At 61.4% G+C, this 24,814-nt stretch overlaps 2 protein-coding genes across 2 annotated transcripts; one reads left to right on the top strand and one right to left on the bottom strand.

Annotated features, from left to right (window-relative positions):
- Nucleotides 1–270: 270 nt before the first annotated feature.
- TMEM129 (transmembrane protein 129, E3 ubiquitin ligase) lies at nucleotides 271–5,824 on the bottom strand. Its single transcript, XM_045774850.2, has 4 exons — nucleotides 5,186–5,824; nucleotides 2,776–3,250; nucleotides 1,932–2,091; nucleotides 271–1,817 (listed from the first exon to the last, which is right to left on the bottom strand). The coding sequence occupies exons 1-4, from the start codon at nucleotides 5,388–5,390 to the stop codon at nucleotides 1,569–1,571; spliced, it is 1,089 nt and encodes a 362-aa protein (XP_045630806.1). The 5' UTR covers nucleotides 5,391–5,824; the 3' UTR covers nucleotides 271–1,568.
- A 108-nt stretch (nucleotides 5,825–5,932) lies between these two features.
- On the top strand, nucleotides 5,933–17,706 carry TACC3 (transforming acidic coiled-coil containing protein 3). The gene is made up of 16 exons (XM_045774843.2): nucleotides 5,933–6,065; nucleotides 7,902–8,064; nucleotides 8,210–8,352; nucleotides 9,202–10,149; nucleotides 10,889–10,964; nucleotides 11,158–11,293; nucleotides 12,992–13,044; nucleotides 13,370–13,473; nucleotides 13,814–13,901; nucleotides 14,057–14,161; nucleotides 14,878–14,954; nucleotides 15,033–15,076; nucleotides 15,636–15,796; nucleotides 16,854–16,960; nucleotides 17,077–17,197; nucleotides 17,493–17,706. Exons 2-16 carry the CDS (start codon nucleotides 7,903–7,905, stop codon nucleotides 17,556–17,558), a joined length of 2,391 nt encoding a protein of 796 aa, XP_045630799.2. The 5' UTR covers nucleotides 5,933–6,065; nucleotide 7,902; the 3' UTR covers nucleotides 17,559–17,706.
- The last annotated feature ends 7,108 nt before the right edge of the window (nucleotides 17,707–24,814 follow it).

Below are 24,814 nucleotides of genomic sequence, written 5' to 3'. Positions count from 1 at the left end.
GACCTGTGCGCCGTGAGGACGGGCGTGGAGGCCCCGACCGGAACCCACGGCCTTAGGCCGCCACCCCTTCTCCAGAACCCAGCCCCACTCCCACTGGAGCCCCGGGAATGGGCGTCTTGAGACCTCTGTCGTGCAGCTGCGAAAACAGAGGCTACGGCTCCTGCAGCGCCTGCCTCCCTCCTTTTAGACAGAAATGGGCACAGTGCTGCTACTTCCCAGGCGACTTCTCCCCCCTTTACCAGTTCGAAGATCAGGAAAAACAATATTCCATTATGTACTTCAGACTATCATTTTATTAAATACCATATCGCTCAGCTACAATAAATTTATCTTTATAAAACTAACTTTCTTTTGTAGTAAAAATAACCCAACCCAGTCCTTCGAAAGCACCTGAAACCCTGGGCTGAGGCTGGGCTTGCCCTCCCCTCTGATGGCCTTCATTTGCGGGGTACCCTGTTAGCCCACGAAGCTGAGCCACCTCCGGTCCCAAATTCCTGGGCTTCAGTGTGGCCTTGGGCAGGTCAAACCGACTGGGTCCATCACTTCAAACAGCAGGTTTAGGGGGATTAGGGCTACAAATACGAGGGCCCCCTCCAGCAACCACATCAGTCAGAGCTGGGCCGGATGGCCTGGCTGCTACTTCCCTCCTAGATGTGCCACCAGGAATTGGGAAGAGGCACATCACTTTCTGATCCAGGTAGACCCTATAGAGCTGTGGCCAGCCCTGTGCCGTGTCCCAACAAGCCTGCCTGCATGTAGGATGTCGCTGTGTCTTCAGCTCAATAGCCCCTCTGGCTGGGAGTCAGGCTTGGCCTTTCTCGGGACTGACGGAGCAGCAGTAGGCACGGAGGTGCATGCCTTCCAGGAGATAGACAACCTCCACGAGCATGCAGCTAAAGAACAGGAGTTGAGAGAAGCCAGCCCCTAACAGGAAGTCCAGGATCTCCCAGGGGCAGGTGGCAGGTAGGCGCCAACCCACCCAGGAAGCCCCAGGCAGTGCTCTCACCCTGGAGTGGCACCCCAGTCTCTCTCTGCACCACCAGACTTTCCCCCAGGCCCTCAGAGCAGCCTGGTGGGGTACAAACAGGACACAAAAGCAGAGGGCCAGCAGCCAGCTTGGAGACAGGAGCCTGGAGGACTGACTGCAACCAGTTTAGATAAACCTGGGTCTGGCGTGTAACTGAAAGGCAGGTGTGCTACATAAAATTAAGGCAAGTGGTTCAGGGTAGGGCCACGGGGGCAGACCCCTGGTCTCCAGAGGACAGCTCAGGCAGCCTCAGAATGCTCTGGAAATGGCCCCACACCACACCATGTTCCAAGTCCAGCACCTGCCCCCACCTGGAAAAGCAAGAAGCAAAGCAAGCAGAGACACTGAAATCCCATTCCACTGCCGAAGAAAACTTCCTTTTTAAACAAAACCCTCATCCTTCGTCATGCTGGGGAAAGAGCCCCTGGCTGACAACACAAATGAGGGCCTGGAGCCCTGGCTGCTCCTCACGGTGGCTGTGGGGTCCCTCGTAGGGCTCGCTGGGACCCCCAAGGCCACTCCCTTGCTCCAGCCAGCAGGCTCAGCGCACGGCACACACATCCAGGATGCAGAAACGTGCACGGCAGGTGGGGCAGGGCACGCGGCTGGCGAGCCAGGTGTCAGGGCGCTGCGGGTCCTGGCGGCTGGCGAACCACTTGCCCATGCAGGTGAGACACCACATGGGGCGACAGTAGCACTGCTGGCACTCGCCCTCAGCTGCCTCTTGGCAGGTCTTCACCAGCTTCACACTGGCACGTGTCTGCATGCAACCAATGCATGCCTCCAGCTCCTGTGGGCAGGCCAAGAGGATCATAGGGAGCCTGGCCAGACAGCCCTGTGCCCTCCCCCCTGCACCCAGGGGGCCTGACCTGTGGGAACCCACCTGCTCCCACCCAGCCCTCACCTGGCTGCTGGGGACCGAGTAGGTTGGGTTGACCTCCACCAGAGAAGCAAATGTCTCCAGGAACAGGTCGCCCAGGCTCTGATGGATGACCACGTTGGCTGCACTGCGGATGGGCGCTCGGAGTTTCTCACACAGCTCACCATACTCCGTGGAGTTCAGCCTGCACAAGGTGGGGGCTGCTGGGCTGGGGCCACTGAACCAAGGCCCCTCTGCAGGGCAGGGCCATCATTCCTGGTAGGGATGCCAAGGTGCCTCTAGGGTGACAGGGCACCCACAACCACACAGAACATGGGAACCCAGGCTTAGCCCAGTCACCTGATGAACACCAGCCAGCAAAGATAGCCCTGAGGCCAGAGGCCACAGAACCAGCATCAGCCACCTGCCCCCAAGGGATGCAGGGAAGGGCAAAGAGAGTAGGGGGATTGCAGCTGAGACACAGAATGCCTGGTTTTCAACAAGTTCAGGCACAAAGGGGGGTCACAGGAGAGGAACAACGGACTGTCAGCAGTCTGAATGGAATGGGAAGACCTTGGCTTGGTCACCAAAGCCAAGGCAGCCACTAAGCCTTGGTCCTGTACCACCCCCCCAAACATCCCTAACGTGCTCCCCGAAAAGAGCTGCAAAATGCGGCTCAGAGGAGAACATGGAGAAAGCAGAAGCAGAGGGTACCTACGGGGGTGGGAGGGGACAAGAGGCTTTGAGGGAGGGTTCCGCTGGAAGGGTGGCTAGAAGAGCCTGCTCCACTCATCATCACCTCCCAGAGGGGCCCAAGACTAGCACCTGGCTGCTGGCTGCCTCCAGCATGCCCCAGCCTCACTCTCACCCTGGCCACAAGCGCACCTACCGGATGTCGAAGGCCTGCACGCCAGGGCTGGCACTGGCCACGTGGATGGTAAGGAGCTGCACAGGCAGGTTGGAGTCTGGTGACAGCTCGTGCTGCTGTGATTCTGTCACAGTCAGGTGCACATCCTGCTGCTGAGCCACATGCACACGGTACGTGGTCACCTTCATCACCCATGTGTCTGTCACGATCACACGAGCCCCTGGGGCCCCCGTGGCAAACTTATCGATCCGCCGGAACTCAGTGTTGACTGAGGAGGCCACAGCCCACCAGCCTGACTGCGGGAGGGCGTAGAGGGCCAGGGTGCGGGCCAGCGGGTGGTGGGCCCACTGATCACAGGACCAGTAGTAGATCACGGTGCTGGCGATGGTGGGCAGAGTCACTGCCAGCAGGAGGAAGAGCCGCCAGGCCTCCGGGGCCTGGCCGAGGGAGTAGAGCTGCTTTTCTGAAGCTGCAAAGCACATGCCCACGTAGTAGCCTAAAAGGATGGGGAGGGCCTCAGCAGAAATCGGGACTGCCAGGCCACTGTTCTCTCCCCATAGTGCCCAACAAGGGTCGCCCCAGTCAGCTCTCAGGGCCAGGCCACGGTACCCCAGGGCAGGTGCGCCTTACCTGCCTTGACAGCTGGCCCAGCTCAACCCTTACCCATGACAGTAATACAATAAATAAGGAAAAGACGTTTTCAATTTACTACTTGAGTTTTATACAAGGAATACATGATTACGGAAATAGGAAAACCTAAAAAACGCAAAAACAAATACAAGGATCTGGTGTCACCCAAAGCAGAGCTACACGCTGGCCCTCCCAGGGGCGGGGTCTTGGCCTCCCAATGCCATCCCCTCTGAGGAGGCAAATCAGAGGGTGGCCCAACCCAGAATTCAGATTTGTGTGCCAAACAGTAAGCAAAGAACACCACAACTCCAGGACCCCTCCTGGCCAGATCAGGGCCAATGTACACGTCCAAAGGACTCAAGTAGATAATGAAGTAGATAATTGATACCTCCATAAGCACGTTTAAGGCTGCAAAATTATAGTAAACATTTGCTGTTGATCAAGTTACTACGTTTAAGGTAACTTATCATGCAGCAGTAGATAACATGCATACAAAGTTTCAAAGCTTTTCAAAACAAGTTCAATAGGAAGAGAAAGACCCCAGAACTGATCACAGGCCAAGTTCTTTCACCTCCATGTCACTGAGCTCCCTAAGTTCTGGTTTCTCTGTCCATTTGTAGCATGGTGACGGCCCAGCCGCTCGCAGGCTTATAGGAAGGGTGTGGCTAAAGGGATTTCAGAAAGCTGTGGGGACCCTTAGTTCCCAGGGCAGAAACCCAACCCATGGCCCTCTTGGGAGCCCAAATTCTGAGCCGCACTTTCCTCATCTGAGGAATCAGCTAATTGGCGTCCCTGCCTCACAGGAGCGCTGGGGCCTCAGGCTGAGAAAGCCCCATAGTTACCCCAACCACAGGCAAAGAGACCACTTGACCAAGGAGACCACCAGACTGCCACCAAGGCCCTGTGTCCATCTTAGCATGGGCGGGAAGCCCTCCTGCACATGCCTGGCCTCAGCCCAGCCCCTCCACACCTGGCCCAGAATGCTGCGCCTGCTGAAAGCCGGAAACTCCTGGAAACTCCTGAGTCCATGAGCCACAGACCGGGCCCCCAGCAGCCACCTGCCCTTCCAGACCTGCTTCCGCTCTGTATCCTCCAGAGAACCCACACATACACACATCTAGTACCCCGCTTTCCAGCCAGTCCCCTGTCCAACCAGCCGACAAATCAGCCTCTCAGAGGCCAGAGAGCACCTGGGTCTCCGCCCAGGCCAACCCCTGGGCCACCTGTGAGTATCCTGCGCCTGCCACACAAACACGCCCCCCCAACTTCTGCATCTGCAACACCCCCATAGGGTTACCCATCTCTGCCTCCTTTCCCACACCCACCTTCCAAAGCCTGGGACAAGGCCACCTGCTCTCCCAGGTCCTTCCACCTTCCTGTTAGAATCAGTTAACTCATGCCCCTCTCCTGGGAACTGCCCGCACGAAATGACTCACGACCTGCCCCAGCTGGGCGAAGCATCACCCCCCTTGCCTGCCCCCCAATATTCTAAGCCTTCATTTCTGCCACCTGAAAGCGGCCACGTGCCGCCAGCACCTTCCTCTCCGCTCTCGGGAGCCGCGGACGCGAGAGACCCGACTCAGAGCGCACGGGCTGTTGGTCCACAGCCGCGGCTCTCGGGGTCAGCGACTCTCCTGAGCTCGCAGCGACCGGGGGTCCGCGCGCCCTCCCCAGACTCTTCTCCACCTCTGGGGTCCCGGAACTCGGCCGCGAGCCCGAGGGGCCACTTCCGCCCACCAAGGAGGACACAGGCCGGTGCCCCGCCCCGAGGACCCTCTGGGGGAGGGTCCGGCCTGCTCACCGAGCGGCAGCAGCGAGTGGCACAGCAGCGTGGCAGACGTGCGGCGCAGGTGGTAGGGCACAAAGGCGGCGTCCTCGCTGCCCAGCCAGCCCGACAGCAGGTTCTGCACCGTGAGCCCGGCCGAGTGGAACTCGGTGGGCGTGAACACGAAGCACACGGCGAACACCAGGTAGGCCAGCGTGAAGGTGACCTCCGGGCTGTCCATCGCGCTGCCGCCGCCGCCAGGAAGCCGTCCGGGAGAGGCCCGCAGCCCCCGACGGAAAACAGACGCGAGATTTCCGAGCCGGTGGGCGACGGCAGGTGGGCGCCAGGCGGGCGCTGGGCGCTCTGGGAGATGGTGTCTCCGCCCGCGGGGCCTTCTGGGAGATGGGATCCCGTCGGCAGGCCGGCGTGGGGCGCGCTGGGAGACGTCACATCGACGCAGGGCACCCTGGGAAACGGAGTTGCCTTGCCTCGCACACAGCTAGAAGCGGTGAAACCGCCACAGTCCCCGCGAGGGTTCGGCTCCATCTCGCGACCTGTATTGGGGGCGGCGCTGCAGCTGGTTCCATTTTACAACTGGGAAAACTGAGACCCGGGCCAATGGCTCTTCGGCCCTGGCCTTTCCGCGTAGCCCAGTCGCGTCCGCCGCAGGGCCCGCCCCTCTGCAGGCTCGGGGGGACGGGGATTCCGACGGCTTCCGGTGCCCAGCCCGCCCCTCCCCCCGGAAGCGGAGCCGCCGGCGCCCGGGAGGCGTGGCCGCGGCGCCCCGTGGGTCCCGCCCCCGGCCGCGCGCTGATTGGCCGCGCGCGCCAACCGTCGGTATTTGAATCGGCAGCGGGCGGACGGTCTCCCGGACTCGGCGCCTCCCGCTCCCTCGGCTTCGCGTGGCAGCCGGCAGGTAGGCGGTGGCGGCGGCAGGGTCCCGGGCTCGGGGCTCCATCCCCACCTCCTCTCCGGGCCCCGCGCCCCGGCTCCCGACCCCCGCGGCAGCTGGGCGGCGCCCGGCCCTTACGGGCCCTCCTCCCTCCACCGCTTCTCCCGAGGCTCCGGGGTGAACCGTCTGCACAGCGCCCCTGCTCCCTGGGGCCCACCCCGCCGGCCTTTGCTGCCGCCCTTCCAGCCCGTGGGCGGAGACGCCCGGGGGGCTCCTACCTTACCGCTTCTTCCTCGGTCTCCTTTGTCGGCCTCCAGGAGGTTGGTGTGTCAGGGTCCCTCGCGGCCCGGTCCGCTGGCCTCCCCTCGCCGTCCCCTTGTGACCTCGTCCAGCCTCAGACACCACCTGTATCCGCACCTTGCAAGGGTGCGCCTCCCACCTTTAAGGCCACCGGCTCGCCCCCGCCCACCTTGGGCCCGATCCCCAGCCCCTCCCGGCTCTGCGGCGCCGCGCCTCCCTCCCCGAGGGGCAGCTTCTCGCTGCTTTCTCCACGCCCCACCTGCAAGCGGTCGCTGACCCAGCTGCACCAGCTCTCCCGGTCTTGCTGATTCTCCCCAGCTGCTCGGCGCAGCTCCGCCCCGTCCCCCTCGCCCCCGGACCTGGACCTCCGCTCGCCGGGCTGTCTGGCCTGGGAGTGTCTGCTTGGGAGCCTTCTCCCCATTGTCAGTGGAAGCCCGACCTGACAGAGACTGCCACAGCTGTTCTTCCACCTTCCTCAGGCCAGGGACTGCCAGAAAGGTGTCCTCCAGGCCCCCCTCCTCATGTATCCCACAGCCATCCCACCCCCTTCCTGTTTTACCCAGCTGTTCACATCAAAAATCTAGAAGTCACCTTCAGTTTCTCTCCCCCTTCCAGATGCCTTGTGGGCCCGCTGGCCAAGCCAGGGCTGCTCACTCCACCCCTGGCTGGCTGCAGGACCGTCTGACTCCCCACTTCCCTCCTGCTCTTCCTCGGCCTCCATACACAGGGCCCCACCCCCATACCTTCCAGAGCATCTTGTTACCCAGACTTGCCTCTTTCCAGGGCATCCTTGCTCCCTCTGCCCCCGCCCCCCCCCCCGGGCCTTGCTCTTCAAGCTGCAGCCTCCAGCACCCCACCACCAGCAAATATCTGTGATGTCCCCATGGACAGGCCCTCTGGTGACTCCTGGGTTGGGAATGGCATGCTGGTGACCATCATGAGGACCTTGGGAAGGGAGAGTGGGGACTGTTCTAGAACCTGCTGGGTCTCAGTGGAGGTCACTGGTGTCTATTTCTAGACGCGAAACCTCAGTGTAGAAGCTCAACTCCCCACCAAGTAATTTTGCATCTTGCTAGTTGCTGCCTCATGCAGCTCTTCCTCTGGGCCTAGGCCCTCACAGTGCCCCTGCATGCTCCCCATCTCCCAGCCTGTGACAGAAGAGCAAGCCACAGCACCTTTCTCTTTTTCTTGCTCTTGGCTAACTTGGCAGCCTCCTCCAGCTGTGCTGTGACCTCAGCACCGTCAGCAGAGGCCTGAGGGGAGACCTGGGCTTTCTAACAGGCCAGCACCCTTGTCTCCTGACCTTTACCCACTAAGTTCAAATTGTTCTGAACCTGATTCTTTTTCCTTGTCCTGTGGGCTAAAGGCCCTTATGGCTCTTTGTCTGGGAGGTGGCAGCTCCCCTGAAACAGGATGAGGACTGCCTGGCAGAGAAGGTGCTGCCTGAGATGTGACCCACCTGTGCAGGAAGGGGACATCTGCCCTGCGAGGCCAGCCCCTTGCCCTGGCCATTCATCCAGACTGCACAGTCCTCATACTGATGCAGACTGTCTTTTCCAGAATGAGTCTGCAGATCTACAATGATGAAAACGTCACTGGTGACAAAAGTGCAGAAAACTGTGAGTTCCTGTTTTCACCACCGGAACTTACCGGAAGACTATCTGTTCTTCGTCTGTCACAGAAAGAAAATGTGCCACCCAAGAGTGTACTCAAAGCTATGAAAGTAAGCACACCGTGTAAACCTACCGTGTGTCACGCATTAGGTCACCCTGGGACTTGCTTTCCCGGGGACTTGCGGAAGTGGGCAGGGCGCTGCCACCATAGTGGTTGAAGACTTGAATTCTTGAACAGTTCTCCTCCTCCAACAGGTGACTTTTCAGACTCCTCTGCGAGACCCCCAGACGCACCGAATAGTAAGTCCTAGCATGAGCAGCAAGCTCGAGGCTCCTTTTGCTCTGGAGGACACTGTTGGCTTAGAAAACTCTCCTCAAAACCAGACCCAGAAAGAGAAGTAAGTGTTGCTGCTTGATGTACTGCCATTTGTGACCTCTCCAGTGGACACGGCAGGAAAATTCTGTTTTGTTGTTAGTCAGATCTGGTCAAGCTCCTCCTGGTTCCGCTCTGAGCTCCTGCAGTGTGTTGCCGGCATGCTCACGTCAGAAGCCACTTGTTAGTAGAAAAGCAGATAATGAGATGTGTAGAATAAGTGTGTTTTTCTGTTTAAGACTTTATTTATTTGTAAAGAGAGTGCGGGGGGGGGGGGCAGAGGGAGAAAGAGAATCTCACTCTCATGACCCTGAGAGAGTCAGACACCCAACTGACTGAGCCACCTAGGTGCCCCGAAAAAGTTTGTTTTATGTCCTACTCCTTTACTGTGCATTTGCTGACACATTGGCCTGGCTTTTGTTTCTCTAATTTCATGAAATGTCTGAGCACATCTCCGGGGAAGGTCACTCTGTGATTATTTCTTTTTTCATACCCATCGGGGTCTCCTCTCTGTTTGCAAGTCAGCCTTGAGTGTTCCCAAGGTCTGTCAATCTTGCCTTTTTCTTCAGTGAAGACCTTGAGCTTCTTGTGCCCCTGACTATGGAGCTGGTGGTCCCCAACTGAGAGGAAAACAGGCAAGAAGAGAAAGCCTCGACTATGGTAACTTGTCACATTTCTGCTCTCAGAAGCCTGCGTGACCGAGTTGGCCCACCGGCTTCGATTTACGAGGATGTACTTGTGAAAGTTGATCCTAACAAGAGGGTTCACTGAACGTTCTTTTTTTTGTGTTTTTAGCTAATGTTTTCTCACAGGTTAAGTTCTAATTAAAAAGCTAACAAGTTCCTTAGTGTTAACTAAGTTTGTTTCTAAAAAGCCAACAGTTCACCAAGGAAGTTGACACCAAAATGACCAATGGAATTCTCCAGAAACCAACGGTGGCCAATGCCAGCCCCCCTCCAGCAGCTGTGAGACCAGCCTCTGAAGATAGGCAGCATTCCAGTGGGCCCACCTCAGCTTACCTGGCCAGCCTGGATCCCCCAAGCTCTCCCCAGATGCCAGAAAGTCTTGAAAATCAAGTGGCTTCTCTAGGACGAACATCTGTGAGCCCCGAGCAAGCCTTGGAGGAAAGCGTTCATCCTTATTTCTTAGAGAAAAGTGTTACCTCCACCTCGGAAATCCTAGAAGACCCTTCCCAGATGGCTCCCCAAGACCGAACGGAAGACCCTCCCAGAGCCGCCAGAGAAAGCTCAAACCAGGTCCCTGCTTCCTCAGCCAGGGCTACTTTGCCCCCTGGTACTCACCTCACAGGAGCCCATGGAGAAGGGCCCTTCACAGACCTGCCTGGCGAGGCCCTGGCTGGCCCTGAAGACCCCTCTGGTCCTGGGAACACCATCCTGGTCAGCCCTCTGAAGGCTGGAGGGGTCATGTCCCCAAGTCCTCAGAAGGAAGAAGCTGATGGCCAGAGGGCCACGTCTTGGAGCAGCGGGCCCATAGGGCTAGAATTTGATTTCTCTGACAAGGCCACCAGCAAGACATTGCCCCCTCCAGGGGAAATGGGGAAGAGATCCAGCCTTAAACCTCCCTCTAGGATGTCAGAGGCAAGGCAGGAAAAGACCCCCGAGGAGGCAGATAAGGGACCCGTTCCCCTTCCCCGGGGGTCTTACAACCTGGACTGGAACCAGCTGGATGACCCAAACTTTAACCCATTTGAAGGTGGAGGAGTGGCCCAGTCATCAGAATGGCCCCAGAGCGGGCCAGCCGGGCCTGTGGCCAAGGAGCCATCTGCTGGTCCCAAGGCCTCAGGGCACTTGTGTCCGAGCCCGTGAGTACTTGGTGGTGGCGGTGGGGTAGCTGCTCAGCACATGCATGCTGGAGGACCCCAGGCCAGAGAAGGGCCCTTGGGGCACACACGGGCTGCGGGAGGCAGCTGCCGGTCCTGGATCCCAAGACTGAGGAGGGAGCACACAGCAGTGCCCTGTTCCAGCCCCTCCATGGGGCAGGGGCTGTGCTTATGCTTTCTAAGAGCACAGTCTATAAAAAGCCTGGAAATTGAGAAAGATCTCTAGCAAATTTTGTCTGCAATTCCAAAGCCAGTGGAGCAGCTCTCAGCACTTGCTGTGGCGCTCTCTGGGGATGGCTGCTTCGTGGCCACCGCGTGCTGGGTCTTTTGAGACGCTTAGCCAGAGCCCAGACACCCGGCACTTGTATGGGCAGCTTTCTGGTGGGATGTGTGGGGGCTGCCCCTCAGCACATGTGCACACTGATGGTACCATAGGCCGCCTCCCCGCTACTGGCCTGGCCCAGCACCCAGTGACCCTCCCTCCAGCATGTTTGCCAGCGTCCTGGTAAAATAGGACAAATGAATCCTTGGGGTTTGCTCTCTGAGCTGAAACCGCCTGAGAGCTCCCTGCCGAGTCCCCCTGGGAAGCTCGTGATTCTTGGGCAGTTGAGGTGGGTGGGCTGGGGACTCCAGCACAGCCCCTGACCTTCCGGGTGAGCGTTCACAGGGCAGGAGAATGCTCAGTGCTGGGGCGCAGGCCCTGCTGATCCTGTCTCTTCAGGCAGGTGTCTTCAGCCTCCACGGATGACACGCCTGTAGGGCAGACCGCTGCCAGGACCCCGGGCGCAGCAGGCGAGGTATGGGCGCGAGCTCACCCCATGCTGGCGTCCTGCACGCACGCGGGCAGAGGGCGGCCAGTGGAGACCGGGTGGGACACGGCGCGGCACCCCAGCTCCCCCCACCCCATCTTGACAAGACTAGGTGAGGCACAGGTCCCACACAGGACCTTCAACCTCACGAGATGCCCAGACTGAGCTGCCTTTCTTCCAGGAAGAAGCTGCAGACTGTGCAGTTCTGTCCGCTCCCACAAGTGGCCCGGGCGAAGAGCCAGCGCGCCCCACTCCTCCACGGGGCCCAGAGCCTGCCTCAGAGCCAGAGGAGGAGCACTTCCGAGACCCAGCTGAGGGTACGTTGTCCCTGGGTCACTTGTCTGTCCCCGCCGACAGGTTGATGTCCTGTGAGTCCCCGTGTTCAGCGGCGTTTTTCGGGAGACTGTTCAACAGGCAGCTTTGTTCCCTGACATGAAGCGGCACACACACAGGCTTCTGGACACTTTCAGGATGTACCCCTGATGTAAAGGGTTTCTAGGACCGGAAATCAGACGCCGGAAAGTGGCTCTGTGCAAACACACAGGCTGCAGGGACCTTGTTGATTGGTGGAGAAATCCTGTTGGAATGGCGAGTCCAGGTGGAGAACACGCAGCTCTGACCCTCAGCACAGGGGTGGGGGGTTGTCCGGACTCTGAGGGGCTTTCAGGAAGACTCTAGGGTGGATTGCCTTAAGAGAGAGAAGGCAATTTGACGGGGTCTGGATCTCGCTTACTTAATCCACAAGCAGAGAGGAGACCAGATACGGAGCACAGGGTTGGTGGCGGGATGATCCCAGGGACCCCGGAGTCACGTGGGGGTCTCGGGTCTGGTTTCTCTCACTGAACGTCAGGTTTTCAAGGGTCCTCCACCTTGTAGTGCGTGTCGCTGCTTCGTTCCTTTCCCGGCCGAGTAGCGAGCGTGCCACCGTGCAGATGGACCACAACTGGTGTTTCCGTTCACCAGCTGATGGATGTCTGGGTTTGCTCGCTAAGACTGCCACGAACATTTGTGTGCATGTGTCTGTATGGACGTGAGTGTTCCGTTTGTCTTGGGCATAAACCTAGAAGGGGAGTTCAGGGTCACGCGGTAACTCTGGGTGACACTGAGGAACCGCCAGCTTGCTCTCCAAAGCGGCTGCACCACGTCACGATCCCACGATCCCACGATCCCACGACAGCTGTGTTTGAGGCTCCCGCTCTCTCCACGGCCTAGCAGCCCCCTGGGGGCCTCTGTGACTTCGATTCCAGCCTCCAGCCGTGGCAGGGGCGGCGGGGGGCGCCCCCTCCGTGGATTCTGATCTGCGTCTCCCTGGTGACAAGAGTCCTTTCATGCACCTTTCACACCTGCAGAATGTCTGCTCGGGTCCTCTGTCCTGCTGTTTGATTCTAATTGCCCTTTTATTGCTGAGTTGTAAGGGTTTCCAGTCTGTCCTTTAGGTAAGGATTTCTTACATGGAAGGAATCGTCCCGGGCTTTCTCTCTCCCGGTGGTGTCTTTTGAAGCACAGGTGTTAACCCCAAAGTTCTTTCTTTTGTTTTTTGTGCTTTTGGTGTGAAGTCTAAGAAATTCTTGTCAAATGCGATACCACAAGGATTTTCCGTTACATTTTCTAAAACCTTAATAGTTCTTATGTTTGGGTTTTTGATTCATTTTCAGCTAATTTTTGTACATGATGTGAGCTACCCTTAGGTCTTCTTAAGTAAACTTGATATTGTCTGGAGTTCAAGGACTGTCTAGAGTCGTTTTGAACAGTCACTCTTAGCCCGGCGATCTGTTCCCTTAGGACACTTTGGGTGGTTGTGCCTGGAGAGCTGCTGCTCCGCTCCCAGCAGCTCACAGGACAGCACCACAAGGTGACCTGGCCCCTGGTGTCATTAGTGTGAGGCTAAAACCCCTGCTCTAAGGTACAGAATTGTTGGCCCCTGGTTGGCCCTGCCTGAGTGCCGCGGGGCCAGAAGCAGGGGCTGCCGTCCACCGCATGCGGGTCAACGACAGCGCGGACACTCTCCCTCTCAGTTCTAGGCACAGGAGCCGAGGTGGATTATCTGGAGCAATTCGGGAGTTCCTCGGTGAGTACCTGCGCCATCATGGCAGTCTTTTTCAAAGTACGCTTCTCCAAGGGAGCTCATTCTAGAACAGCCCAAGCCAGCATCCCACCTCCAAAATCATGATGGTCCTACTCGCGCACCAGTGGTGTCTGTGCTGTGACGGGCATCTGGGGCTCCCAGGGCCCCTTCCCCAGCCGCACCTGTGGCCGCGTGGTGCCCATCTCGAGCTCCCATGCAGAGGGGAGCTGGAGAGCCACTGCTCTATGCTGGGGTCTCCCGGGCCAGCCCTCAGGGCCACCGCCCGTTGGGGAGGACGGTGAACCGGCTGACTCATCCACCCCTTCAGTTTAAGGGGTCAGCCCTAAGGAAGCAGTCCTTGTACCTCAAGTTTGACCCGCTCCTGAAGGACAGCCCTCAGAGACCGCTGCCTGTGGCTCTGCAGACCAGCAGGTATGTCTCCCTCTGATTGTGGAGCTTAGTGCAGGCGGGCAGGCTGGCGGTGGCCATCGACCAGAGATTTCTAGACTAAACGGGGATACTCATGACTCCGCCTTGGAAAAGTAGACTTCGGTGGAGCTCTCTAGAGCCTTTCAGGTACAGGAGTGACTGTGGGTCAGATCCGGCCCTTGCCTGTCCTTCTAAGGAAGGCTCTGTGGGCACACGTGGCTGGGTGGCGGCTCGTGCCACAGTGACAGAGCCACAAGGCGGAGTTGAGCAGTTGTAACAGAGACTGTTCTCCTCTGGCCTTTGGGGGAAATGGGTGCATTTACCTTCTGTTTTGTGGTATCAGTGCGCAGGACGTGGCCGAGCCTTCCTCAGGAAGCCTGCCCGAGGCGAAGCTAGTGGAACTTGACTTCCTAGGAGTCCCAGACCCTCCCGTAAGTGTTCCTTCCCTTGTGATGCAAAGACACGTCTGGTTATGGGCCTGACTTCATTCTGGGGGGTGCAGAGCCACTCCTTGGCACAGGGGGCCAGGGGGGCTCACTGTGCCGCACTGGAAGTACCTGGTCTCTGAGGGCTTGTCACCCCACAGGTGCTAGACCCCCGTCCCTGTGTCTTTGGGCCTGGGGCTCCACCACTGCCCGTGGGGTCCATCGTGGACGTGCTGCAGTATAGCCAGAAGGACATGGACACAGCGGTGAGGACGGGGTGCGGAGAGGTTGGGTTTCCAGCATGGTGCAGTGCCCACGGCTGCTGGGGTAGCCGGCTCTGAGCACCAGCTTTCCTCGTGTGGCTGCAGGGAGAATGTAGACTTCCACTTACTGGTTTCCTAGCCCAGTGTTTCCAGCCAGCATCTCACAGAGAAGCTGCTTACACACCGAGGGGCTCGGGCATCCTCCACGGGCACTGCTCCAGCCACCCCAGGGGTCATAAAGCAGGAACACCATCCCCCGGGCAGTGTTTGGCCCAGCCCCTCTTGGGAGGCCTGTGTGCTGGACCTGGGCTGCCTCCACCGGCTGCTAAGTCCTGCCTTGGTCTCAGTGCCCCATGGCCACCTGTCCTGCTCAGAGCTGGCCCAGGAGCTCACATAGTCAGGCCCCCCTCCTCTGCGGGCCGCTCTCCCCACCTTGCCTATGGCAGTTCCCCCACCCACCTGCATGTAGACGTGGTTCCTGGGGCCAGCGGGACCCCTGTGCGTGCCTGTCCACCAGGGGAACCCGTAGTATCTGACAGATGACGCCCCAGGCACCCATGTGCTCTTCCTGGGCCCCCGCTGGCCCCACCACCGCCAGGGAGGCACAGGTCCTTGGCCGGACCGGGGCTCCTCACGGCCATTCCCCCGACTCGCACGTTGCCCCAGAGACCCCAGGCGTGAGGGGCACCCAGCGCCTGCGTGCCATGTGGTTTGTGCAGGTGGAGGCCGTACGTGAGGAGAACACGTTGCTGAGGAGCAGGTGTGAGGCGCTCCACGCCAAGAACCTGGAAATGGGGTAAGGCCTGCGGCGTGCTCCGGGCGACTCGGGTTTGCCTGCCGCAGGTGGTCACGGGCACCTCCGTTCTCCCCACAGGAAGATAATGGACGGGTTTGAGGGGATCGTGTACCAGGCGATGGGTGAGTGCTGGCGGCCACGGGCTTCTCTGTGGTGGAGCAGCCGAGGCCGGTGAGGGAGCATCTGGCAGTCGGGGCCTGCTGGTGCTGTGGGGCTGATGCTTGTTGGCCCCAGAATTGGCCAGACCCTGGGTGGGCATCCGGGGACCCTCCCCTGGTCACTGTATCCAGGGTCTGGCCCCCGCACCTCCAGGGGTCTACACGTCCAGTGTGGCCTCTGGGTGTTGGTGCTGGCCATGTCAGGCAGGGCTCGGAGTGAGTACCAGTCCTCACCCTGGGCAAAGCCTCAAGCTCCCGGAGGCCCCTGCCCTGCGGACCGGGCCTCGTGTCCCTGTGGGGCCCTAGGTTCCTGTCCCCCCACCCGGGGCTGGCTCTGGGGCCCCCCCAGGCTCTGTTCTGGAAGATCACATTGGACGGGGGCCCCATCGCCCGGCCCTTAGCGGGACCCAGGGGGCTGCCTCCTCTTCTCCATCACTGTGCATCTCCTGCCTCCCGGGTGCTGTCGTCTGGGAGGCCAGCATGCAGGATGCTCTGATCCCAAGCGCTGCTTTCTCTTCTCAAGAGGAGGCCCAGAAACAGAAGGAACTTGCAAAAGCGGAGATCCAGAAGGTTCTGAAGGAAAAAGACCAACTGACTGCAGACCTGAGCTCCATGGAAAAGTCTTTCTCTGACCTCTTCAAGCGGTTTGAGAAACAGAAGGAGGTGATCGAGGGCTACCGCATGGTAGGTGGTGCTGAGCGGGCCAATGCCTGTCCTCCCGCATGGGGTCCCCAGGGGGTTGTGGTCAGCCACGGAGCCAGCCTGCGCCGTGTCCTCACCTTGCTGAGGGCCAGAAGCTGCTTGCTCGCCAGGAAGATAACGCAAGTGGCACCTGGATGCACCTTCCCCTCGCTGCCGGGCCCGTGGTCGGGGGAGGTTACTGTTTGTCCAGGGACGTGAGCAGAGGGGCCGTGGGGCCCAGACAGGAGATGGAGCCACGGCAGGCCAAGCAGGTGCCTAGGCTTGCAGTGGGCGTCGAGGAGCTAGTGGCTGCCTTCTGGAGGAGGGCCTGGGCCACTCAGACCTCAGGGCTGCCTGGCGTGGGTGGGTACATTCTGGGCATGCAGCCAGGCAGGGCTCCCCATGCGGCCGACCCTTTGTTCCTCTGCAAGGGGAGTTGCCCGAAAGAGTTGGTCCCTTCCCAGAGGGCATTGGGAGGCACACTCGTGGCACGCAGCGACCACACACACAGTTGCTGAGACGAGCTTGGGTGGGGGCAGGGGGCCCAGAAGATGCCACCTGATGTGTGGAAGACGGAAGCAAAAGGGCAAAGCTGAAAGGTGGGGCCTGTTGCTGTGAGGGGCAAGGGCTCAAGGGGCCTCAGCCTCCAGCCTTCCCCCTGCCCACGCCCCTCCCTACACCCCTGCCTCTCCGCTGTCGGCTTTGTCAGGGCCTGAAGCCAGACGCAGGACTCTGCTGCAAGGCTGTGCCTGCGCAGCCCTCGGGTTGATGGCATGGTCGTGTGACCACGGGTGCTCTCCCGAGGTCAACCACGCCTGCCAGAAGCCTGGGGGCCGCAGCAGCCGTGAGGGGCCAGGGGGCCGTTCGGGCACCCAGGGTGGGGGGGATGGTGCTGAGGCCTACAGCTGTGTCCATGTGGCTTCTTCATTGGAGCTGCTGTTCTGTTAACATCCCGGAGACCTCTGGTGGTAGACCCATCCACACCTGACGGAAAAGCCAGGCCTGGTGGGCTCCGACAGTGGCATACTGCTAGCAGTTCACGTCTGCTCGTTCTTCAAAGAATGAAGAATCGCTGAAGAAGTGCGTGGAGGAGTACATAGCGAGGATTGAGAAGGAAGGCCAGCGGTACCAGGCCCTGAAGGCCCACGCGGAGGAGAAGCTCCAGCTGTGAGTGTGGGTGGGAGGGACCCAGCGCTCCTGGGAACGGGGGGAGCAACGTCTAGCAAGCCTGGGGAGGGAGACGCCCCAGTCCCTGACCTCTCTGCCCCGTCCTGTGTCCCCAGGGCCAGCGAGGAGATCGCCCAGGTGCGCAGCAAGGCCCAAGCGGAGGCCTTGGCCTTCCAGGCCAGCCTGAGGAAGGAACAGATGCGCATCCATTCACTGGAGAAGACAGTCGAGCAAAAGGTGGGTACACAGGACCCCCGGTGCCTGGGGGGAGGGGAGGAGCCCCCCCGCCAGGGACCTGCCCTGTAGCAGGTGCTGTCGGACAGTACCTTGTAGGAGGGCCCGTGGCCTGCTCCCGGGCTGCCACTTCTGAGAATTGCGCAATACCCGGGGATTCGGGGCCCCCGGCCGGCTCAGTCGGAAGAGCATGAGACTCTTTGATCTCGGGGTTGTGAGTTCGAGCCCCACGTGGGATGTAGAGATTACTTAAAAATAAAATATTCAGAAAAACAGAGATTTGACTTTTCTCCTTCAGACTAAGGAAAATGAGGAACTGACCCGAATCTGTGATGACCTCATCTCCAAGATGGAGAAGATCTGACACAACGGCCCCCCACCCCTTCTGTGTGTCTGTCTGTGTGTCTGTCTGTGGAAGGTTTCGTGTTCTTTCTCCTCTCTTGACCTCTTGTTTTTAAACTAGACTCCTTTAAAAAGAAGAGTAAATAAAGTTTTCCTTTGGTTCGAGTGTTCAGGTTGCTCTGGTTGTGACTGCAGTGCGGGTTTCTGGCTTCGGCCAGAGGCTGACCTGGCCACCGCTGCTGTGACCCTTGCACCTCGTGGTCGCCCAGGGGGCGCCAGCCCTGCCTTCCACGGCCACGCGGTCCCCGGCTGGGGGAGTTGGCCTGTGTCCCTTGGAGGGTCTGTGGTCCCCGCGTGGCCGCGGCGAACGAACACCTACGGTGGTGTCGAACCGTCCTTGAGGATGGTGTGGGCCTCACGCGATCCGCTGGCAGCGGGGTTCCCCAGCCAGACCCCACAGCTGCCCGGGCCGACTCTGAGATGGAGCTCCTCGAAGCGGTCCGATGCCTGCACTGGGTGTCTCTCCGCGGCAGCCTGACCAGAGCGGGCGTCTCCGCAGTCAGGGCTCTCACAGCGGGTGCTCTGTCGGCGACCCCTCAGTGGCTGTTGGGAACACAGCCGGAGGAGGGGCCTGCCATACACACTTGCTGGACCCTCGGGCCTGCCGAGCTCGGTCCTTCCCTCCATCTGCTCACTAACCGCATGGTACTGGGGGTGCGGACCAGGAGGGAGCACTTGCAGGGCGAAGGTGAACCTCTGGGACAGCTGTTTTCTGAACTAGGCAGAAGCGAGGCCCACAGGGACACCAGGGGACTCCGGCCCCTGGACACTGGTCTCCAAGGCTCTGATACAGGACCTAGTGCCCTGGAGGCTTGTCCTCACAGTGTGACCCCTGGGTTCATCCAGGCGACGTGGAACTTTTCAGTGCCTGACGCAATTGGTCCGGCCAGGCTGAGACCCCACACTTGGAGCCCGTTCCCAGGTGATGCCTGTGGCGCTGCCAGGCTCAGAACTCACTGTCCTCAGGCAGCAGGCAAAGGGCACGGGCGAGGAAAAAAGCACCTGGACAGGGGGAAGGAGAGGCTGGCGTCCAGGCCTAAGGAGAAATGGCCAGCAAAAGGGAGCGGGGGGACCCAGCATGGAACCCCAAGCCACGGCCTGCCCAGTTAGGAGACCTCTGAGCACCCCAATGCTGCCACACTCAGCTGGGACCCAAGCTGGCAACTGTCCTTCAGGACAGACCTAGGGGTGAGCAGCAGTGCCCTACCAGCTACCACCAGAGGGCTCTGCCAGCCACGGGCACAGGGGGCAGAGTGGGAGGTGACTGTGGGACCAGCCAACAGGGCATCCAGGACCCCATACGTGGAGGGCATGTCTATTCTCAGAGCATTTGAAGGAATGTGACTGGTGCCGGGACAAGGGCCAGCCTGGGAGCAGGAACCGAGGGGCCACCCAGGCTCCAGACCTCCAGCCTGTCCCCTGCTGCCTTCATGACCCTCCTGTCTCCTGTCCCACAGTGTCTCCCATCCCGGGGGCACCTCCTATCGGGCCTCTTCTCTAGATGGCCGCCAGGGCGTTCCTGTGCTCTTGCCCCTCTCCCAGGCCCAGCGGTGGAGCCCAAGCCCCGGGCAGGGTCTCCGGGATGCTGCCCTCCAGCCATCAGCTCTCTGCTATAAAGCCACTTCGAGGGGCCTCCTGGACACCCCCAAACCAGGTGTGTCTGGGGGCCCTGGAGTTTAGGAACCACCCTCACTAGCCCTGCCCAGGCCCCCTGGAAACAAGGCCTACACAGAAGTGTCCCTCCCACGCAGAGGCCATCCCTCGCTGCTCCCTGGCAGGCAGGCCTGACCGCCCTCACTGACCCACGGCCTGCTCTGCTCCCGAGGCCTGTGATCTCTCGGTGCCACTGGCCCCGCCCCCCCGCCCATTCTCCTGCGTGGGGTCCGGTTTAGGGGCACTTGGCCCCTAGAAGGCACCTCCCTAAGTGCAGGCCTGGCTGTCCCGGGTTGGAGTGTCGCCTGCTGCACCAGGCCCTGGGCACCTGCCGGCAGAGGGTGCGGGCAAGGAGCGCGACACCACCCACGCCTGCCCAGCCCCAGGTCCTGCCCCTTGGAAGCAGGGCTCTGGGTCCCTGTTGCCATGCTGACTCCTTCCCCAGAATGACTCGGGCTCTTACTCTCGCCATACAGTCCCCCCCCCACCCTACCCCAAACCTTCCTTCACTGGCACCCCATCTACCGCCCCCACCTCACCCCTCCCCTGCGCAGAAATCCCCATCGCACTCTCGGACAGGTGCTCCGCAGCTCACCCCCACCCAAGAGCCAAAGGTCACTGGCAGGGAAGAGGCCGGCAGGGCGCAGGGGATGGGGATGGCAGGGGAACCGGGGCCCGAGCAGACAGGGCCGGGCAGACCTGCAGCCAGCAGGCTCTCCAGCTGCTGGGGCTCAGAGCTGCTGCTCACCCGTGGCCTCATCCATGGCCTCACCCGTGGCCTCACCCGCCCACAGGCCCATCTGGCCGAGGGCAGGTGCCGTGAGCCTGCGGGACTCCCGCTTCTCTTCGTAGTCTGGGCTGCTCTGAAGGGTCTGCAGTGGCAACCTTCTCACCCAGCTCAGCTGTCTGCCCGCCGCCAGGGCCTGGTCCCCCGCGGGGGCCTCCCCGAGCCAGGCCAGGAGTCTGTCCAGAGAAGGCCACTTGGAGCAGCTGGCCATGCTGAGGACACAGGCCGCGGGGCAGCATCCTGGGCCAGGAACCTCTCTTCAGGACAAAGGGGCCTTGTGCAGCTGAATGGGTGTTTATACTGGAGCCTGAGTTAACTCGGGGCTGCAAGGCCGGGCAGGCCTGGCACTGGGCTTCCCCGGGTAAACATGGCCAAGGCAGGCACGCAGCAGTGGGGCTGAACTTCCGCACCCCCGCATTCCCTGCTTGGGATACCAGCAGCGCCCTGGGGCCTCCTGCCAGGATGGGGGCATGGGGACACAGGGGCTGTCCTGGGGCACTGCCTGCAAGCCCCACTGCTGAGCAGGAGAGAAGTGGTATCAGCAGGGCAGCAGCCGTGGCCACACAGGCCTCGCGGACGGGGCATCCAGGGCTGCTTCCCACACACAGGACGGCCCCCACCTTCCTAGGGCACAGGAGGGGAGGGCCCCCCCCAAGCCTGCAGAGACTCCCTCTCTTACAAATGGATTGTTTGCGTCCCCCAAACTCCTCCGTGGAAGCCCTAACCCCGGCGGGATGGCATCAGGAGGGGGACCTCAGACGAGGGACTAGGAGAGGGAGGTCACGAGGGCGGGGCCCCGAGATGGGATCTGTGTCCTCACAGAAGAGGAGGGGCGGGGAGAGGTCGCTGGCCTCCAAGCGAGGACACCGCGAGAAGGTGGCCGTCTGCAGGCCGCCACCGCGATCTCAGACTTCCAGCCTCCAACCGTGAGAAATAACAGTCTGTCGTTGAAGGCCTGGTCCGTGGGTTTTGTGATGGCTGCCGAGTGACTGAGACACTCACCGTGACTGGGACTGCCCAGCCCAAGGCCCACCCACCACCCCACCTGTCCTCCCTGGAGCTGCAGCCATCCACACCCCACTGAGAGGGTCCCTGGCCAGGGGCTGCCGGTCATGTGAGGGAGAAGCAGGAGGGGGGTGCAGGGGGACCGGCCACCCTAGGTGCCCCACCACCACCCACCCACCCACCCACAGGTCACTGAAGTTCTCTCCAGCCATGCCCCCCTGCTCCCGACATGTGCTGCCTCCACTCACTGCTTCCCCCAGCCCAGGCTGAACCCCAAACTGTCCTTGGTGCCTCGGAAGGGAAGGAGGATTTCCGCATGGCCAAGCGGGTGCCCAAAAGGTCCTTTCTGGGGCTGACCACCCCATCTGTGCCACTCTGCCCTCTGGGAAGACCAGACAGCGTTTATGCTGCGTGTGGCCTGGACGTGCACACCCAGCTCCCTCATTGGCCCCTCAGGCTCCTGTCACCTGCACCCTCGCGGGGAGGTCCTGGCGGGGTGGAGGCCAGCAAGCCACCACACCACTTGAGAACAGGAGCAGGCTGGGGAGCAGACGGCTGCCACCACGGCCAGTGGGGCTGCCTGAGGCCTGAGAGGGGGGTCCTGACTCACAGAGGCTGTCTTTGGAGCCCTGCTGGGGTGTGGGGTGTCTCCATGAGATGTAGAGCATGCCTATAGGGGGTTGCACGTGTGGGGACAGCCCCACGCACCCTGGCCCTGGTTCCTAGAGGCCCCTCTTCCCAGGACCCCAGACCCCAGGAGCCCAGTGCTGCCCTCACCCTCTCTGACCAAGGCTGTTAAGGCTACGAGGAAGCCATTTTGGGCCTGGCGGCCTGCAGGGGGTGCCATTGGGCTAGCCTGAGCCTTCTCCAGCTGAGCAGTGACCATGTGCAGTGGTCCGGCCCAGCCTCCACGATGGATCTCCTGGACCCCCACCCTGGGGCATCAGGGGCCCACCTCCAGCCGTCGGGGACACCACTGCTCCCCCCACACCTACCTTCTGCCCTGTAGACCCCATGTGCCAACCTACCCCACAAACTCTGGAGGACAGGCCCGGCCACTGTAAGGGGGTGAGGCACGCCCGGCCCAGAGCAGGTAAGCGGCCAGCCCGTCATCCGCTGAGGGTCTGGGCAAGCCTGAGATGGCACTGCCAGCAGAGGCCTATGGCAGGGCCCTGCCCCTTCCCTCCCTGGCCCAGTCCCCGTCCAGCAGTGTTCCTGGGGGCGGAAGGAGGGGGTGCACCCTGGCCCCGTGCACCACCAGCCATGCCCCAGGACACAGGGTGTGCTGGGCTCATGGCCCCCACCTCAATAATACTTTAGGAGTGGGCCGGACTCAGAGAAACACCCCTTGCCCCCAGCCTGGCCCTGAGCTCCAGGCTGCACAGGTCGCTGGTGTCCGTAGACTGGCCACATGAATGGATGAGCATGTGGACACTAAGAGCTCCCCCAGGCCCCCTTGCTCCAGGACAGGGCATGAGCTGAGGGTACTATGCCTCCTGCAGACAGTGGGTGGGAAGACAGGATGCCTGAACGAGTGAGTGGGCATGTGAGGGAGGGACGGAGTGACGGAGGGGCTGTGCCCAGCATGTTGGGGGCCGATTTCCCAGAGGCGGTGACATCTGACCTGACTGCTCTGGCCTGTGTCCCCCTCCCGGTCCGCTTGCTGCCTGTCCCCCCACACCCCCCACAGGCACACACCAGGCCCACCTTGGGCTGAGGTCCTAGGGACTCAGGTGTCCGCTCTGCAGAGGTAGAGGTGGGGCAGGAAGGGCTGTGAGCAAGGGCGCTCATGCTTCTCTTGACCAGGCAACCTGTGACACACTCAGCTTCCCCACCAAGGGGGCTCTGAGCTGGGCTGCAGAGGGGTGGGCGCCTGTGCGACTCTGGCCTAGGCCTGCTGTCCACCCACTGACTGTGCACTCGTGGGAGGGGACCGGGCCTGCCTCGGGGGCTGTTCTGGTGGGGCCTGCTGTGTGGGCAGCGTCCTGGGGGGCCTGTGGGATGGTGTTGGGGGCTGTTCCTGCCCACGGCGGGAGAGAGCTGGGGTTACAGCCGGCCCAAAGGGTCCCGCCAGAGGGCAGCCTCTTCCTGGCGTGCCCAGCTGGCAGGGTGATCAGCGGGTGGGGCCTGGGGAGCAGCCAAGGACAGGGCCTGGGGCTGAACCATGAGCGTCCGCGGCAGGCAGTGCCTCGGGCCCTGTGATGTGCAGGGGAGCCTGACAGGCCGCAGGGCTTCTGCCTGGGGTGTCCCCCGACCTCAGGACTGCCCAGAGCCCATCCTCCCTGCCCCTCACACCCTGGCTCAGAGCCAACTGCTGAGGCCACGCCTGGCCCTCTCAGGGGCCCGTGGCTGCAAGTCCTGATGGCAGGGCTGACCAGAAGGCGGTGGCGGGTGCTGGGGGTGTGGGTGCAGGGGCCGGCAGCTGTGGGTAGACCCCCACCCAGACCCCTATCAGCCCCCAAGAGGAGGTGGGGCCTCAGACCCTAAGATACTGTGCTCACACACCATCCACACACGTAACAAACACGTGCAGGGGCTTCTCTGTTCCAACCACCGCTCCCAGCCCGACGGAGCCCACCTTCTGGCGGAGGGCGGGGTGAGGGACAGAGAGTGCAGGAATAAGCGAGCAGACTCAGAACGTGCCAGGAGGTGGCAGTGCTTTGGGCGAGGGGGCAGAGAGCGGGGGAGTGAGAGGCAGAGTGGACCTGGGAGTGGGGGGGGGTCCCAGGCACCCCCTCCAGCCAGTAAGTTCCAACTGTGGCTTCAAGGCCTCCCCTGCCCCACCCCCTACACACCATGGACGTTAAGCCACTCCCATTAAGCTTCCTGGGCTGGGGTACACACTCCCCTCCCGTGCCAGCCAGAAACTCCAGGGACCCAGAGCAGCAGGGAGCATGGGGGGGGGGACCAGGGAGGGCTGGCCCCTGAACACTGCCAAGACCTCACATCCCCACGACGTGCAGGCAGCCCCCATCCCCGGCCACTCACCAGTGGGCAGGTGGGTGGGGCAGCATCTGTCCTGGGAGGCCAAAGATTCGGCTGGCCTGGCTCCGTCCCCTGCTCTTCGGAACCCAGGCAGGGCCCTCGCCCTCCCTGGGCTACACAGAGGTTGTGGGCCAGCGACCCTCAGGCTCCTCTGAACTTGGAAGGTGGCCTCCCACCAGGGTCCAGACCCATTCCCCTCAGAAGGGCTGGGGCTGGTGGGTGTCACCCTGTACCAGGCCAAACTGCCAAAGCCGCCTGGACACTGGGCAGGCCCGAGGTGGGGGCCCCTCTTGCACAAGCACCACGCTGGGGAGGCCTCGAACAATCAGAAACACATGGCCAGGCCAGCCCAGTGTCCCCGCGTCCCTGCGTCCAGGCCTCGGGCAGCTCACCCACAGAGCAGAGACAGGGCGGGATCCACCAGGCCTCCCTGCCCCCACCCGCCTGTCCGCACCAAGACATGCCCTCCGGGCTCAGGCCCTCCGTCACCCAGCTCAGTGTGCATGCCTCCTCAGCTTTGAGGCTCATGCCTCCACACCCGGCCTTGTCCACGGAAGGTGGGCCCCCCAAGCTGTAGGCCAGGGTTGCTCCCAGGTGAGTGGTCCTTCCACCCCAGTAGCCTGGGTCTCTGGGCTTCCAAGGGTCCCCGTGAGCATCCAGTCCTGGAGGTGGCAGCACGCTGCCGGCGGGCAGGCTCTGGGGCTCCTGTCACTGTGGAGGACAGCAAAGGGAGCCGACCCTACAGCCTGCCTCCAGAGCAGTGGGCTTGGCGTCCAGGCCCTGGTCAC

Source organism: Ursus americanus, chromosome 8, assembly GCF_024610735.1.
Source record: "Ursus americanus isolate L20-20 chromosome 8, mUrsAme1.1.p, whole genome shotgun sequence".
In the NCBI taxonomy this organism is placed as follows: domain Eukaryota; kingdom Metazoa; phylum Chordata; class Mammalia; order Carnivora; family Ursidae; genus Ursus; species Ursus americanus.
Note: the sequence above shows the minus strand (reverse complement) of the source record. Positions and strands in the feature narration are given on the sequence as shown.